Source organism: Canis lupus, chromosome 22 (assembly GCF_048164855.1).
Source record: "Canis lupus baileyi chromosome 22, mCanLup2.hap1, whole genome shotgun sequence".
NCBI lineage: Eukaryota > Metazoa > Chordata > Mammalia > Carnivora > Canidae > Canis > Canis lupus.
In genome coordinates, this window is record NC_132859.1 from 49,305,893 (window position 1) to 49,324,075 (window position 18,183).

An 18,183-nucleotide genomic window follows, 5' to 3' on the forward strand; every position below is an offset into this window, starting at 1 on the left:
ACAGTTGTCTTGTCCAGCTCAGGCCACTGAACAGAAATTTCTTTAGGGACTTGTCCTTATCAAGTAGTTCCTAAACATTCAACAGTTCTCATAAAACAGCTTTCTTTACACATTCATTAAATATAGGCTGTTCACTTATATACCACTTGTTGCAAATTACTTTGTTACAGTAACAAAAGGAACGATTAGGCAAGTTTGAGAACAACTGGTTTCTGGAAACCATCTCCATGGGTGGAAGCCTGTGCAGATACCAGAGCAGAGCCAGTTGACAATTTCAGTGTGCTCAAGTGTGGAAGTCGGAAAATTTTAGAGAAATGGAAAACTGAAGGGGAGATCAATATGAAGAGTTACTATAGCATACAGGCAGTTTACAAAAGCTATAATATGTAGAAGAGAATGTTAACTCCAACACATTAACCCACCAACCACAGCACAATGTCAAAAACAGACATAGTGGAAATACAGAGCATCTAAACAAATCCCAAATAAAGCCAGAAAATTGTGCCATTGACTAAAGACATACAAAGGAAAGTCTAATTTTGAAAGTCACAATTCACTATGATTGTACTGCCTTAGTTTTATTATCCAGAGAGTTATGTCTTATGAGTTGGGTAAAATAACCTAGTGGGGAGGGTAAGTAGAGTAAAAATTACATGGCTTTTTAAAAAGTCCCACAGAATAATATAAAAAATAGTGAAAGGGAATAAAGGGGAAAGGAGAAAAAGTGAGTGGGAAATATCAGAAAGGGAGACAGAACATGAGAGACTCCTAACTCTGGGAAACAAACAAGGGGTGGTGGAAAGGGAGGTAGGCAGGGGGTGGGGGTGACTGGGTGACGGGCACTGAGGGGGGCACTCGGTGGGATGAGCACTGGGTGTTATGCTATATATTGGCAAATTGAACTCCAATTAAAAAAAAACTAAAAAAATAAAATAAAATAAAGTCCCAGAGAAGCAGAGACGAAAGGCTTCAAATATCACTAAATGCAGCCGTATGGCCAGTTCAGATGTGATAATTTGGTCTATAAACCTGGACATGGGCTTTACTAATTTCACAAGTACTGGTATGATTTTGAATAGTTAACCCCAATGTATCTCATTCTTACCTTTCAGAATCACTTAGCATAAGCAGAGCTGCTGCTAATGGGAGTGTTTTAAGTATGTGAATAGTATAAAGACAGGATATGCTGAGGTTGGTCTTGATCATCTCTTACATGTATTACAAGTAAACTTTTTTACAATTCTAGTTTGCCTAATGTTTCCCGTCCCCTTGGTTTTGATTGTGTGGCCAATAAAAGCAGAAAAAGGATCTCTGCCTAGTGGAATAATCTGCTGAATAAACTGTTCATTCTCATAATCATTACTCCATTTCCTGATCCAGCTTTAAGGTTTACCTAAAAAATACTATAAAATACTTTTAGCACCAGGAAAGAGCATGAATACCATAGGCGGAGGGTCAAAACGAGTGATGGGCTCTAATGTTAAATATTCCAAGAAAGTGGGGGCATCTGGGTGGTTCAGTCAGTTAAGTAACCGACTCTTGGTTTTGGCTCAGGTCATGATCTTAGGGTGGTGAGACTGAGCCCCACATCAGGCTCTATACTGGGTGTGGAGCCTGCTTCAGAGTCTCTCTCCCTCTGCTCTCCACCTCCTGAAGCACTCTCACTTTCTCTCAAAAAAATTAAAAATTAAAAAAAAAAAGGACAGTGAATGTACACACAAAGTGGAGATATATCTAAAAAAAAAGTTAGCAGGAGCACAAATAGAGGCTGCAGAGCTGAAGGGATGAGTAATGCTAGCTTCCAACTTGACTAAAGCTCTTTCAAATATAACTGGGTTAATAATTACACTGGAAGACATTGGGCAAAAACACAACAGAACAGCTTTGCTCAGTTGTCTAACTACTGTAAAACAGAGGTCAGTAAATTTTTTCTGTAATGGGCCAGAGAGAGTAATACGTATTGTAGACTTCGTGGGCCATATGGTTTCAGCTGCAATTATTCAACTCTGCCACTGTAGTGTGAAAGCAGCCACAGACAACATGTAAATGAATGAGCAAGGCTGTATTCCAATAAAGGTCTAATGATGGACACTAAAATTTGAATTTCATATAGTTTTCACATGTCACACAATATTATTCTTCTTTTGAGTATTTTTAATCATTTAAAAATGTAAAAAAACATGCCTAGCTCATGCATAAAACAAAAGCAGACAGGTGGCTGGATGTGGCCCCGGCTTAGTTTGCTGATCTCTGCTCTAGAACTCACCCTAAACTTAGTGGGGTGGAGATTAGAAGATTCTGGCACTCATGAGATAGCATGGTTTCTAGTATGCTAGACTGACTAGGGTAGGCACTCTCAGAAATTCCTAAATATTACTTAAGGGTTTAAGTATAAAGAGAAAACTTCATTCTTCTTAGTCCTTAATGACTAATAAGATGAAGTGCTAGATATAAAGGTGAATGAGACAAGGGGTAAAGCAGTATATTTCAGATACAGGAACAAGGGGAACAAGTCTCAGAGGTGGAAAGGGGCAGGTTCTTCTCTTGCTACAATGAAGAGACCAGCCCTGAAGAGAAAAATAAATGATAAAGAAACAGGGGGTAAATGTGGCTTAAACCCCAACAAAATTCATATAAAACCCATAATTTTTAGAGGGTTAATGAATGAGAGTATTACCAGTGCTTCTGAAGAGTGCTACCAAGAGACAGAAACAGTTTAATACAAGAGCCTTCTTTAAAGCAGGGCTGAAAAAGATACTCAGTTGCAACACAAGATTTTTATGCAAAAGGAGGAATTATTTCAGAAGGCAGAGCCCAGAGTTCAGTGCAAAATCAAGAAGAGAGGAAAATACTGGTTTAGAGAACCATACCCAAAGAAACCATGAAACCTTCATCAAAGGAACACTTACCAACCCTTAAGTAAGGGAACCTAACTACATGTTCCTGTTGGATTTGAAAATTGCTATGTCAGTGAACTTCCCATTCTTCCCCTTCTTATATGGAATGTCTATTATGGATATTCCGTCCTGATACCACCATTGTATGATGAGCATGTGGGGTGCAAGTAAGATGTCTTTTTAGTTAATAGGCCTCTGGACGGACAGCAGCATACCACAGAACCCTTTCATGTGACCTGATGCAGGCCACAAGATCATGGACTTTGAACCTGATGCTCTAAATTAGCCGAAACTTTTGAGAAAAGTACCTTGTGCGTAAAAGCATGTGAATTATTGTGGTCAGAGGACAAACTGCAATTGTTTGTAAGGATAGCTGTTAACAATTTCTTGAATTCTTCAATGCTCCTTCCACAATATGACTTTGCAGCTCTTCCCATCCAAGAATGGATTCCCTGGCCAACAAGTAGGGAGGAGTAACCTGGAATTCTTCAGTTGAGACAAGATCTAGGAGAGGCTGGAGAGGCCCCTGATTGGTGATTCCCCAGTTTTGAGCAGGAACAAATCACTGAGGAAAACTTCTACAAACCAAAGTTTGGGCCCAAAGAACTCCTATCAATTAAATTACTTCAAGCAACGAGTTCACCAAAAAGTTCAAATACACAAGGCAAACCATTAAAAACTAAGAGTCACAAGTACAAATAATAGACTCAGCACTATAGACATAGTCTAGTTATATACTACAGAATATGAATATAACACTTAGAGAAATAATGTAGACAGAACCACAAAGATACCAATCAACAAAAGGCACTAATAATGAATGAACTGATGAATTTGGGGAAGGATGTACTTGCCCTACCAGTTATCAAGATTTACAAAGCTAATTATGACAATAAGGTTTTAGTGCAGGAACAGACCAATTAATCAAATGAACAAAATAGAGACTTCAAAAATGACCCACAAAAATATGAAACTCTGATACATGACAAAGAAGTGATTCAACTCAATGGCAAAAGTAAAAACTATTAAAATAATAATGTCCTAAAGTTCAACGAAATGCTTAGACAATGGATTATCAAGAAAAAAGGCACTTCCTTACTAAATATTAAAACCAAGAGTAGACATTTTCATTCCCATGGGAGACGGTAGTTATCCAAATTCAAATCAAATATTCAACTACATACTCCAAAAACCAGAGACCAAAGAGCAAATACAATTACTCTCAGCACATATTTGTAAGACAACTAAGAGAAGACCAATAACACTTCAAACTTCAATCTACAATTGGGAAAATATGAACAACCAAGGCCAGCAATGTGAACTACAGAGTCCTAACTAGAGAGAAAAATCAGAGGAAACTGTACGGAGGATGAAGATCCTGGTAGTGGTGGAACACAGACCTCAACGAAGATTTCCCCCAAGACTCCCAGGTAAGTAGCACTTAGAAAGGAGAGGTATCCCTTTGAAGACTGGTGAATAAAAGAAAGGAAGAATGGGAAAATGAGGGCTCTAATGAAATAAGATACTAAAACAAAACTAGAAGTAGAAAGCCCCCGAGGTATCATTTAGTAAATAGCTGCCATTTCACCATACCAACAGAAGAGGGCATTCTTGAATGAAGAAACTAAAAAAAAAATCTTCCTGGTTTCAAAGAAATCACTTGTTACAAAAAAATATTCTTAGAATACTTGAGGAAATTTGAATATAGAATGGAATGGATTAAAAGGATGTGAATATATAGTTTAAGAATTTACAAAAAATAAAAGGGCCAGAAGGAACAAGTTAAATAACATCACAAAGAAATCAGACAAATCCAAACAAACCCAGACAATCTAAGACAACTGGTCCAGACGTTTCAAAAAAGTCATTATCGATGTTATGTGTAATGTTATTGGTAATGCAATTATTTTATACATAATATTATGGAATCCTCTTGTGTATAACAATGTTATTATGGATATAATGTAGCATTAGCATACCTCTAAGTCTTAGGAGCAGCATATTAAATATTTTATGGCTGGAATGTCATAATGTCTACAACTTACTTTCCAACTGAGATTTAAAAAAAGAATATACATGGAGATATTTTTATATAGAGAGTTAAAACAAATACGGCAAACACTAGTTGTTCAATCTAGCTGATGGGTGTTCACTGCATGATAACTTAGCTATATACTCAAAATTTTTCTTAATAAAAAGTTTGGGAAACCACTTACTATAAAGCTAGAGTAGATACAAAGATATAAGCTCTGGAAAAAAGAAAAGAAACTACAGAAAACTGAAATACATGCAACAGTATTCATTCAATGAAGTAAAGAATGTTTTCTTTAATTGCATGGACATTAATTCGCCAAGCATAAGAACATAAATTGAAAGGGATATATTGTCACTTTATACAAAAATAAATTCCAGATATATTGAACAAACTAAAAATAAAATAAAATAATGTTTTAGAATAAACTGGAAAACATTTGCATAGCACTGGACTGGACAATAGTCCTTTTCATTCAGGATAGAAAATTTGGAAGTCAAAAAGGACAGAACAGATATTTTACCTGCCATAACAGAAATTTTTAAGTTTTGTTGTAAAAACTCCACAAAGGAGACAGAGGAAATATTTATGACTTTCAACAAAAGAATAAAAGGTCTGAATATTTTATTTTATTTTATTTTTTATTTTTTTAAGGTCTGAATATTTTAAAAACTGTAATGAACTGATGAGCGGACAAACAGCCCAATTAAAACATGGGCAAATAACAACATGTAATTCACAGAAGAGGATATGCTAGTTTCATTAATGAATTTAAATATTCTGAACCTCAATAAAATAAAAACTCCAGGAAGGCAGGGTCTTTTACTTATGTTTTCCAGAGATCACAAAAGCAGCAGCATGCTAAAAGCTTTCAGAAAACATTTGCTCGCTGCTGGCAGGATGGATAAGTGGATGGAAAAATGCAAATTAAAAAAAAAAAAAAGCATAATTTTTCACCTAATGACAATAATTAACGAGGCTATTACATTCAATGTTGGAAAAGGTAAAATAATATCTTTATTAAAATTAAAAACATACCCAATCTTTAACTGAACATTCAGAGGAATCTATTCCACAGATCAGAAGCACCACAATGTCCAAATATAAGTACATGGAGATCCACATTCCTTGTAATGGCATAAAGTTGTAGATAACCTGAATGACTCTGACTTAGAAACAGTTTATTACATCATGGTATGTCAATAATAATGGAATACTATATAGCTAATAAAATTATGTGAGAGTGGTCATTTTTGATGTTGAAAGATGAATGTTCTATGAAAAAAAGCAAGTTGCAAAGTGCTTACTAGTGTGTTTAATGTGGGCAAACATAAAATCTAATCTGAGTACCTACATAAATGAACATGGAATAAGATGTGTAAGGATACATATCAAGCTTAATACTGGCCACTGCAGAACAACAAGATTAGAGAGAGGCAAGATACTATTAGATTAAGCCTGTTGAAATACTTGTATCCTATTTACCTTAAAACTAAAGTTAAGAGAGCACCAGGGGCATGTGGGTGACTCAGGCGGTTGTCTTTTTTAAGATTCTATTTATTTATTCATGAGAGACATAAAGAGAGGCAGAGACATAGGCAAAGGAAGAAGCAGGCTCCATGTGGGGAGCCCAATGTGGGATTCAATCCCAGAACCCGGGGATCACGTGAGTCGAAGGCAGACATTCAACTGCTGTCCGAGTGTTTGACTCTTGATTTTGACTCCGGTCATGATCTCAGGGTCCTGAGATTGAGCCCTACATTGGCCTCTGGGCTCAGTGAGGAGTCTGCTTGAAGATTTTTCTCCATTTCTCTCTGCCCAACCATCCTACCCTCTCCCTAAAATAAATAATAAATCTTTAAAAAAGAAAAAAGAATAGTACCAGGGTTTCTTATGATGGATAGACAATGATGTGGGATTCATTGTAATTTAACAGAGAAAGACTACTGGCCAATCCCTACATTACAAACACCAATAATACTGTCTTGCTATATGGGATAAAATATGTATCACATGCAGTACTGGATAGGAGATGACCCAGAGATGAACCAAGAAAAAGCCTCTGGCTAACCACAGGATATTTGTTTCATCTCTGCTTATAACTGTCTTGTCTTGGATATATCATTTAACTTTCAGAGGCTCAGTCTCTTCACCTGAAGTGGAGCCAGATAATCTGTAAGATTGAGGGCTAAAATATTCTGGTTTAGTATCTTTCCTTACTTTAGGGGAAGAAGAAAGAAAACAAACACAACAAAAACAAAACACACAACAGAAAAGTTATTTGGTTTTACATAAAGTCCAAAAGCAAGAAATTGAGGTTTATCAGTTAAAAATCTTTTATTAAATACATACTGATTCTGGTGCTTTTTACTTTATTTTTAAAAAAGATTTATTTATTTATTTATTTATTTATTTATTTATTTATTTATTTATTGAGATAGATAGATAGATAGATAGATAGATAGATAGATAGATAATAGATAGATAGATATAGATAGATAGAGAACGCACAACCAAGGGTAAGGGAAAAGGGAAAGGAATAAGCAGACTCCCTGCTGAGCAGGAAGACCAGTACCCTGGGACTATGACTTAACACCAAAGGAAGAGGCTTAACCAACTGAGCCATCCAGGTGCCTCCTTTATTTCTTTTAAAGAAAACCAACTTTGTTGTTTGCATGAGGGGAGAAAATGGGAATGATTAGCATGGAAAATAGATATCTGGACATTCTTAATAAGACCTCAGGTCAGGCACAAATGAAGTAAAATAAATATATCAAAAAGATGACTAAGTATTCCCGAATTAGAAAAGGTGGTAATTACTTAATTATAAGATTTTAAACTATTTCAAAGTAGTCTTTGATATTAGATGGAAACAGTCTACTTGAATGAATGAGCAAGTGAGAGAGAACAACAGAACTTTGAGAACTAATGATTTAGCCAACGATGTGTCTCCATGATTACATACAAGCCTCAGTAACAAATGACTAACCCCCAAATCTGGTACTTACTACTTATTACAAAAATAACAATTATACTATCATCTAGTTCAACCTCTGTATTTTAAAAATACTAGCCAAACAGCCCGGGTGGCTCAGCTGTTTAGTGCTGCCTTCAGTCCAGGGCGTGATCTGGAGACCCAGGATTGAGTCCCATGTCAGGCTCTCTGCATGGAGCCTGCTTCTTCCCTCTACCTGTGTCTCTGTCTCTGTCTCGGTCTCTCTCTTTCTCTATGAATAAATGAATAAAATCTTTTTTTTTTAAAGAATACTAGCCAAAATAATCAGTACAGGAGAGTGATTTCAACAAGAAAATACTAAAAAGCATTTCTATTTACAATGAAAAAATTTCAGGTTTGCTTTAATTCCATTCTATTTGCTAACTATTGTACTAGGTGAGCTTTAAGATAACTGATTTATGGCTGCTTAAAGGTAGTGATCATTATTGTAGATTATAATCTCAGAGCTAAAGGCTCTAAAGAATCATTTACTCAGGGAGATTAGTGTGAGTGGCAGTATATCAAAGTAATTGTGCATTTTAATGCACTTTATTAGATGCATGGTACAAGTTAACTTCTCCAAACCTTAGTTTGCTCATCAGTCAAATTAGGATAATAAAGTGCCTAACTCTAGAGGTTTTGATTTAAATGAGAGAATATATGTGAGAATGCTCAAAAAATTTAAAAAAAAAGTATTACCTAAAATACTCAAGATAAAAATATTTTAAATAATCAGGTACCTTCAGCTATTATATTCTAGATCATTAACCCAAAAAAAAAAAAGAAAACGTGTTTACCTTAATTCCTATTATTACGCTATAAATGTTACTCAGAAAATAACAATTTAAAGGAATTCATTTTATCCTTATTCTAATTAGTAAAGCACAAAAGTAACACTTTTGACACCCACATAATATGGGTTTCTATAGTAATAATATATTGGTATGAAGCAACTCACATCCCTTTTTTTGGTTCTCCTGGACTTAAAGGCCACACCAGTACAGTATGAGTAAAACGGGATGGCATGCTGAGCCAAAGAACAAAGAAAAACTAACACACACTAAAGATTAAACACAGGTCCTACTGGCTTTAATTAATTGGATAGGATACTTTGCTAAAAATAGCATACATCTCTTTAATCTTGACATGTATCTCTGGGAGAGGTAAATTAAACTCTAAATTTTCAGAAGTAGATTCAGTCAGAATTCCAAAGAAGTTCACTTTATTTTTTATTTTGGTAATCTTACCTGAAAAAATATTTGCTAAACTCAGAGGACTGTGATAGGCTTACTCAACTAACAAAACATACCCTCAACCTACGATATTCCTTTAATTAGGAAATAATCATACCTATCTGTATATTATATTCCTAGGAGTAGCAAATGAAATACCTAGACTGAACCCCCATATTCCATATAAATTTATGAGAAAGAAAATGTATAGTCTAGAAAGCAAAATAGTTATAAAGAGAGAAGAGGCAACCCAACCTTCAAGTATTTCAAGGTGTCATGTTAAATAATTCATCTTCTCTGCTTAAGTTACAAAGAGGCAGATTTTAATACAATATAAAATAGTATTAATTTATTCAGAATTGAATTTGGCTTATAATCTTCCTGAAGGACACTATGCCAAACTGAAAGAACACTAGAAATCCCTGTATCTTTTGATTCAATAAACTTGAGGGATTTATTCCAAGGAAATGACTGGAGAGGTGCTAAAAGATATACATAAAAGAATAATGGAATTGTTTATAACAGCAAAAAATACTGAAAGCAACCTAGATATTATTTAACCATGAATAGTTTTCAATTAATAATTTAAGATAATGAGAAAATGCTCCAGGTAAAATATTAGTAAGAAAAAAGCTATACAAAAAGATATGGTGAATGCTGCCAATTCTGTCCTCCTCCTGAAAAAACATGTGTAGGTATAAAAATGATTGGAAAATTAATTATGGAAGTAATTAGAAGTACATCATAATTTATCAGTTGATTATCCCACATGTAGTGGTACCGTACGTAGGTGTTTTTGTTCTAAATTTTCATCCATGCCCACACATTATTTTAATCAGATGTTGAATAGTCATCCAACAGGAATATTATAAAAGGGGCTGCTATACTTGAATAGCAAATTGAACTATATGCCAATGTCCCCTTTAACACAAAGATTCTACAACTTTAAGGAAACTTTCTATAACTAATTTAAGAATCATTAAGCCTCTGCCAAGAACAGAAAATCTAAAGTTAAATTTTCAAAGGACTGACACCCAAGAAGAGCATTAATTTCTGAAGCATTATCAATATCCTCTGGCTAGTAGCTCTTTTCTTAGACAGAAAAATAGGCAGTGAAACTAAATGAACTGTGGCAAACAAAAGCAACAAACAAAAAAAATTGCAGAATGAATCTGCAATTGCCAAAAGAAGAAGGATGAGGAAGAGAAGGAAGAAGGAATGAAAGTATCACCCTTAATTTTTTATCAAAAGAGCCTCTGCTTAGATGGATGATATAATCTGTATGAGTGATTAATGGCTACTTATCACAAAAGCTACCTAGCAATTCTCATATCTGGTAGGACTACAAACCAGAGAAGGTGAGGTAGCATAAAGAAAATCTCTGTTTCTTTAAAAAGAATACCAGATTTTATCAATTCAATTAACATAAAAATTAAGTGAGCTTTGGTAGATAAACTACAATTTCAGTTTTCATCTATGAAAAGAAAACAAAACATGAAATACAGAGCTAATTACACACCAATGGCTCAGATTCACAAAAAATATTAAATATCATGTATTTAAAATACTAATTCATTTTAAGTCAAATAAGAACGTTTCATGAAGTAACTATATCATATATATCAGAAATCTATAATTCAAAAATCAAGATAAAAAAATTCCCCTTACAGTAATTCAAAGTAGTCATTTGTTACAAAAAAAGAAATCACAGAGATGTCATACTTTTTACCAGAGGTAAGAATGCATAATAGAAAATATCATGTAATAGGATATGATAACTAACATTTGGATGAGAATATATTCCTATAATTGTAAAAAACAAGAAGAAATTAAAATACTAATATTTAAATTATTCAAGATACCCAGATAAATCAGTAAGACATTTCTATTTCACAATATTTACCTACTTATTTATATGCATATAAATATATGTAAATATATGATATGTTTATATATAGATATATGAGTATGTATATATCATACCATCTTTCTTGATAGTTATATGGCACACTAAAGATAGTTAAAATATTTATGGTATTTTCCCTGCATTTAGAAAATCATATGACTTGAAATTAACGTTCAGTTGTGTAGAAAGATCAAGAGAACACAACTTAAAGACCTGGTCAAAATATACAACTTATGTTTCTTTCCTTTATGCTTTTAATAAAAGAGATTGAAGACCATTATTTTCCTACCAGTTATCATAAACAAGGAAAAATCTGTTTTCCCAAATGAAAACCAAAACGAAAGAAGAAAGAAAAGAAAGAAAGAAAGAAAGAAAGAAAGAAAGAAAGAAAGAAAGAAAGAAAGAAAGAGAAAGAAAGAAAGAAAGAAAGACAGGCTAATGTCCTTTTAGCATTAAATATTTGCTTATTCTAATAGGATTCATTTTATCAGAAAGACCTGGCAGAAACTGGCACCTGAAAAGTACTCATGGTTTTATTAGAATATGAAAAAATACCCATAAAAATTTTTAAAAAGATAAACAATATGCTAGAAGTTCTAATATGATCAAAAAACAACTATGTGTTGTATAACTTCATAAAAACTGTTTTTTCCTGTTTATTATTATCTAATTCAGAAACCATTTTTAAGGCAATTTCACTTGACCACCACCCATTTCCCATTGTGACAAACGATTCAATACCCAGTATCTTCAACCATTTTTTCAACATTGAAATATTCAAGACTCACTACTAGGTGAATTTATAGAAATGTTACATAAATCAGTATTTCTTTAGCAACTATAGCACCCGAAAATTAACAGCCAAATTCTGAAAAACCTGCTCTCTCCCTAAAAACAAAAAAACCCAAATCCCAAAACTCCCTGAAATGTCTCCCTTTAAAATGACATCTGAAAAATGAATACTCTCGACTACATTAATCCACAGGAAACAGCAATATACAATATTTTAAAAACATTTTGGAAAAGGCAGCATATTTTTCTGTGTGTTGCAATAGACTCTCCAGATCTGCAATCATGCTGCAGCCATGAATAAACATATTCTACTGAAGTTCTAAGTATTATGTCCATATCAAGGGCATGAGGCATGCACATCAGATTTGAAATGGATTTACATTACCTCCAACCTTCGGGCCACCTGCTGAACCAGGCTTCCTTGCACTGTTGACAGGATTTCCGGATGTTTTAGGTGCAGGAACCTTGAAGGCTGAAGCAGCTGATGATGGCCTATTTCCATCCACTGATTCTTCATCATCAAAGCTTTTATCTGCACAAAGCATTAAAAAAAAATGTATTTTAAGAGAACTAAGCTTTGCTCCATTTTCCATAAGACTCAAAAACCAAATAAAGCTGTATATAAAACCATTACTTTGTAAGATATAAGATATAAAAATAAAGCTCCTTTGAATATTATATATTGGTAATAATAATAATCCAGTATTATGTAAAATTTGATTGCAATATTGTATGTCTTGCCTATATATTAAGTCAAAACATAAAACCAAATATATTAACTCTAAGGATAGTAAAAAGCATTTTTCCTTTTTTTTTTTTTTGCTACTCATGTAAGCATTTTCTGCCAGCTCCTCCCATAGTATATCTTCCAGCACACCCTGCCTTATTCCTTCCACCCAGATCCTGCAACTTACAATCACAGATCCGTTTGCAAATCAGTCGCCTCATTCCTCTGAAAGCTCTTAATTTCCCTCACCCTAGGATGCTCCCAATGGTTCACATGGCCAAATACAGTAGATTCAGTACTAATCAAAGATTCTATCAAAAATAGACAGAAACAACCACAGAACCACCACTGAGGTTTGTGCCGGCATTTTTCTTTCTCTTCCCTGCCCTAGGTGCTGTAACAGCCAATCAGCTACAAGGTGACATCATCTTATGGCAGCTACTGCCAGATGAAAGGTAAAAATTCTCCATGTATTTAAAAAATTATCTATGCAGCTGCAATTATTCTTTGCCTAAATTTCAAAGGCTTTCAATACAAAGGTTGATAAACCTAAATTTGTTTTCTCCTATTTAATTCACATGAAAATTAATACGAATATAAAATAAGGTTTTATGCAATAATCGTTATGCCGGGGTGCTTTTTATTGCATCAGTAAAACATGGAATATCAGAGTGCTCATTACTGTGTATAATTAATTCTGTAATCTTACAATTTGCTGTTTATTTAGGCCACAGAAACCAAACCAATTTGTTTTCATAAATGATTCTAAAATATCCTATCCAAAGCTCCTTTTAGAATATTAATGACCACACTAGTATCATCTCCTTGTATAAAATGGTACTCCCTCATCTCTCACAAAAAAAATCACAAGCAATATGCATTTACTCGTCGAAGAAGATGGTTTTCTCTAGGACCCTGCACAAACCAACCATGACAAACAAGATGGGCGAGGCAGAGAAGCAGATTTACCACAGGCTTCAGATCAGTATGTCAGAATCTTTTCCTTTCAAGTCGCTCCTCCTTACCTATGCAAATTCCCAAATCAACTAGAATGAAATCATTACTACAAAGGGAAACTTCAAGTCCAACTATTAAATATATTTTAAAGAAAATTTACCAAACAAGTGATAAGACTTTTATTTGGGAAAAAGAAAACCAAAATAGACACACACCCATATAGAGCCACATTCCATTTCAGTGTTTTTTTTTTCTCTTAAATAGCACGATTTATAAGAAAAAAAAGGATCTTCAAGACTTTTTTTTTTTTTTTTTTTTTTTTTTTACCCTTTTTTAGCATAATACTATTAAGGAGTCAGTCAGGATCAGTTAAAAACCTATGCTCTATATAGACTGCTTTATTAAAAACACTAATACAATCCCAAATAAACTTTTTTTTGCCACTACTATAAAAAAATATATAGCTAAGAGAGACGGAGTAAACACACAAATCTACAGAAAGGTAGGTACTGAAACACCGAGTAGCCAGAAGTTTCCATGGAAACAGTGTTCTGTTCCTACATACACATGAAGAATAAATGTCTCTACCACTTAAAAAAAAATTAACTCTTAACATTCTCAAACTACTAAGAAATTAAGTTTTAACTTTTTATCAAAATAAGGTAGACAAAAGTATATAAATCATAATTATTCAGCTCAATGAATTTTCACAAAACAAACATGCCAGTGTAACCAGTCTCCAGACCAAGAGATCATTATCAGCCCTATTGCTGATCTTACTGACATCCTCAAAGTCATTATTTCCTACCAAAGCTAACTAACTAGTCTTGACTTCTAATTCCATTGTTGGCTTTGCACATTCTTGAGCCTTACATAAAAGAAATCATATAATATCTACTCTGGTATTTAGCTTCTTTTCACTCAATATGATGTTTGGAAGATTCTATTTCATTGCTTATAGTTTTCTAGTGTACTACAATTTAGTAATATCCATTCTGTTGATCGACCCTTGAGTTGTTGCCAGTTTGAAATTAATATAATAGTGCTCCTAAGAGGTAAGCAAACACAGTTAAAGGGTTCTAAGAATTTTAAGGATTATTGTGGAAGTAATAAACACATTATTTTTTATTGAGTAAGTCAGACATACATATTGTAACCTCCAGGATAGCTGTACTGGACCAACAGCTGAGCATCACCTGGCAGTTTCTTAAAAATGCAAATTCTCCACGTTGAAGAACTGGAGGGTATTATGCTGAGTGAAGTAAGTCAATCGGAGAAGGACAAACATTATACGTTCTCATTCATTTGGGGAATATAAATAATAGTGAAAGGGAATATAAGGGAAGGGAGAAGAAATGTGTGGGAAATATCAGAAAGGGAGACAGAACGTAAAGACTCCTAACTGTGGGAAACGAACTAGGGGTGGTAGAAGGGGAGGAGGGCGGGGGGTGGGAGTGATTGGGTGACGGGCACTGGGGGTTATTCTGTATGTTGGTAAATTGATCACCAATAAAAAATAAATAAATAAATAAAACTTTAAAAAATGCAAATTCTCTGGCCCCAACAGAAATCTAATGATCAGGAACTCTGGAGATGGGAGCCCAGCATTCTGTGTACTAAAACCCTCCTAGTGATGCTGATGCATGGCCAAGTTTAAGAACCACTGCTCTACAGCATGTACTGGCAAATTTTCTTTTTTTAAAGGGTCATATAGTAAATATTTTAGGCTTTGTAAACCATACATGTAATCTCTCTGTACAGCTACTCAATTATGCTATTGTAGTGCCAAAGCAGTGATACGTGATATGTAAACAAATGGGTGTGGCTGTTTCAACAAAAAAAATTTTTTTTTTTTGTTTCAACAAAATTTTATGTACAATAGGAGGGTACTGGATTTAGCCCGTAAGCAACAGTTTGCCAATCCCTGCTCTACCATAAGCACTAATATAAGAGTAACTGTATACATAAATAATAGAAGAAAAAATTTTAAATCTAATTAACTGAAAAGAAGTAGGAAGTGGATAAAAAGAAGGATAGAAACAAGTGGATGAAATAGAAATAGAAGACAATGGGACAAAAATGAAGCCAAATATATCAATAATTACCTGAAAAGTAAAGGAACTAAACATTCCAAGTAAAGACCAATATTGAATTTTTTAAAAAGGTATACTTTATGAAGTCACAAAGAAGTTAAATGTAAAGGGATGCCTGGGTGGCTCAGCGGTTGAGCATCTGCCTTTGGCTCAGGATGTGATCTCAGGGTTCTGTGATCGAGTCCCTCATCGGGCTCCCTGTGGGGAGGCTGCTGTTCCCTCTGCCTATGTCTCTGCCCCTCTCTCTTTGTGTTTCTCATGAATAAATAAAATCTTTTTAAAAAATAGTTAAAGGTAAAATGATGGACTATGGCAAATACCAAACAATAGAAACTTGATGTAGCTATTCTAATTTCAAACAAAGCAGTTTGATGAAGTATTACTAGAGATAGACTCTTAATAATCCTAAAGGGGGGGGGGTGTCAATCCAACAGGGGGGAAAAAATCAAAACCCTGACTTTTTATGTACCCAGTAACACAGCTTCAAAAACATAAAGCAAGACAGAACATATCTACAGAACATATCTACAGAACATATCTACAAGCGGAAAATTTTTATCACTTCTAATAACGTTCCATCTTTTCTTGACTATAAGCTAAAAGAATTCATAAAAATGAATTCATCATCCTAAGTCCTCAAAAATGTTTCGTAATTTAGAGATTATAAATATTCTAGGCTTAAAAATATTTTCTTAACTGTAAAATATTCAGACCAAATCAGTTATATTTCTCCCTAGTACCTATCATTTCCTGAAATAATAAGAGTAAACCAGAAGTTGGACTGAAACGGAACAGAAATGTGTTGTTTACCCTATAACCCCACTGCCTAGACAAGATTCCCAGGATAAGTATCATAGTTAGCCATTCTTTCTACCTTTGCTCCTTTTGAGCTTGTTTTCAACATAACGTCCTGAGTTGAACAAAGGCACATCACACCATTGCTCAAAATGCTCTTATGAGTCCAAAAAAAGGTACCAGTACTCCAAGATCTTCAAGATCTTAGATACCACGTATGTGATTCGACTTGCTGCTTCCAGCTTTTGCTCCAATCCAGCCCCACCAGTTTCCCTGACTCCTACAAAGGACTCTGTACTTGTTCCCTTTGCCTAGAAGCTCTTCCCCTCCATAGCCAGTCTGTTTACTCACCAACTTCAGATCTTTATTCTTCTATCACTTCCTCAATGAGGTCATCTCCAGACACTAAAATCATAAACTTTCCAACATCCTAACACTACTGATCTATCCCTACCTTCCTGCTTCATTTCTCTCTTTAGCACTTACCATCTATATATTGTACTTTATTATCTGACTCTTCCCACTGAAATGTATTATCTAATTAGAGTAAGAAGTTTTGTCTATTTTGTCCACTGCCATAACTCTGACATGTGAACAATGCTTAGAAGGACCTTCGGTCTCCAGGTTATTGAAACAAAACTCCAAAGGCAAACAACTACAAATACTGAATAGAATAGATATTTAAAAAAAAAATCTTCCTTAAAACAATTAAGTACCTGACAAAATAGTAAGAAATAGGGGACAGAGTCAGTACATATGAATTTCTGTTCTGAAGGCTTTGTGGAACAAAGGGAACAGGATTTGGAACCTACATAAAAAAGATACAGAATCTAATAGGAAACTCCTCCCACCAAAAGCTGGTATACCAAACAACTATACTCTTTTTTTGTTTTTTTTGGTTTTTTTTGTTTTGTTTTGTTTTGTTTTGTTTTTTACTATACTCTTAAGGTTGAAGTGAACCATAAGTAAGCTCTTATCTTCTTAAACTTTTTATTCTTTTCCAATTTTTCTCAAAAGAGAACAACAGAGAAGTAAATCAAAAGGAGTATGTCATTAAGGTCAACTGCTTGGACAGTCAAGAAGACTTAAGCCCTAGGAACTTAGTAGGCTCACACTGGTAGTGCACCTACTCCCGAGAAACAGCTAAGGCAAATGAAAAATCTTCCTGGAATAAAGTCTCAGTCCTCATATTATATGCACAAATAATTTTTGAAGGGTCACTTGGCATGACAGAAAACAACAAACCATTAGCAAGAATAAAGAAATAGAGAACAGGAACAGATCCACTAAAAATCCTAGAATTATCAAGCACAGATTATAGGGGTGCCTGGGTGGTTCAGTCAAACATCTGCCTTTGGCTCAGGTCATGATCCCAGTGTCCTGGGATTAAACCCTGGGCATCCAGCTCCCTGCTCAGTGGGGAGTCTGCTTCTCCTCCATCTTTCTCTGCTGCTCCCCCTGCTTGTGCTCTTTCTTAGAGCACAAAAATCTTAAAAAAAAAAAAAACTTTACTACGCAAGCTTGAAAATAATTTCAAGGATCAAATCATTTAAAAAGTGACAGATATTTTTAAAAAAGATTTATTGAAAGAGAGAGGAAGAGAGTATGAGAGTGTGCATGGTGTGAGTGAGGAGAGGGGAATAGGGAGAGAGAATCCTCAAGCAAACTCCCTGCTGAGCATGAAGCCTGCAATGCAGGGCTCAATTCCAGGACCCTGAGATCATGATCAGGGCCAAAACCAAGAGTCAGATACTCAA

General features: G+C 34.5%; 1 protein-coding gene across 45 annotated transcripts in view; it reads right to left on the minus strand.

Annotated features, from left to right (window-relative positions):
- The window catches only part of CLASP2 (cytoplasmic linker associated protein 2), a 177,324-nt gene that overhangs the window by 107,694 nt on the left and 51,447 nt on the right, over positions 1 to 18,183 (minus strand). For 34 of the 45 annotated variants that reach the window (XM_072793516.1, XM_072793514.1, XM_072793515.1 and 31 more), the window contains one exon: positions 12,240 to 12,386. In XM_072793516.1, the coding sequence (XP_072649617.1) occupies positions 12,240 to 12,386 (147 nt within the window). Of the gene's footprint in view, positions 1 to 12,239; positions 12,387 to 12,768; positions 12,975 to 18,183 lie in introns of those variants that run through there. The other 11 variants (XM_072793547.1, XM_072793544.1, XM_072793543.1 and 8 more) reach the window with 3 other exon arrangements.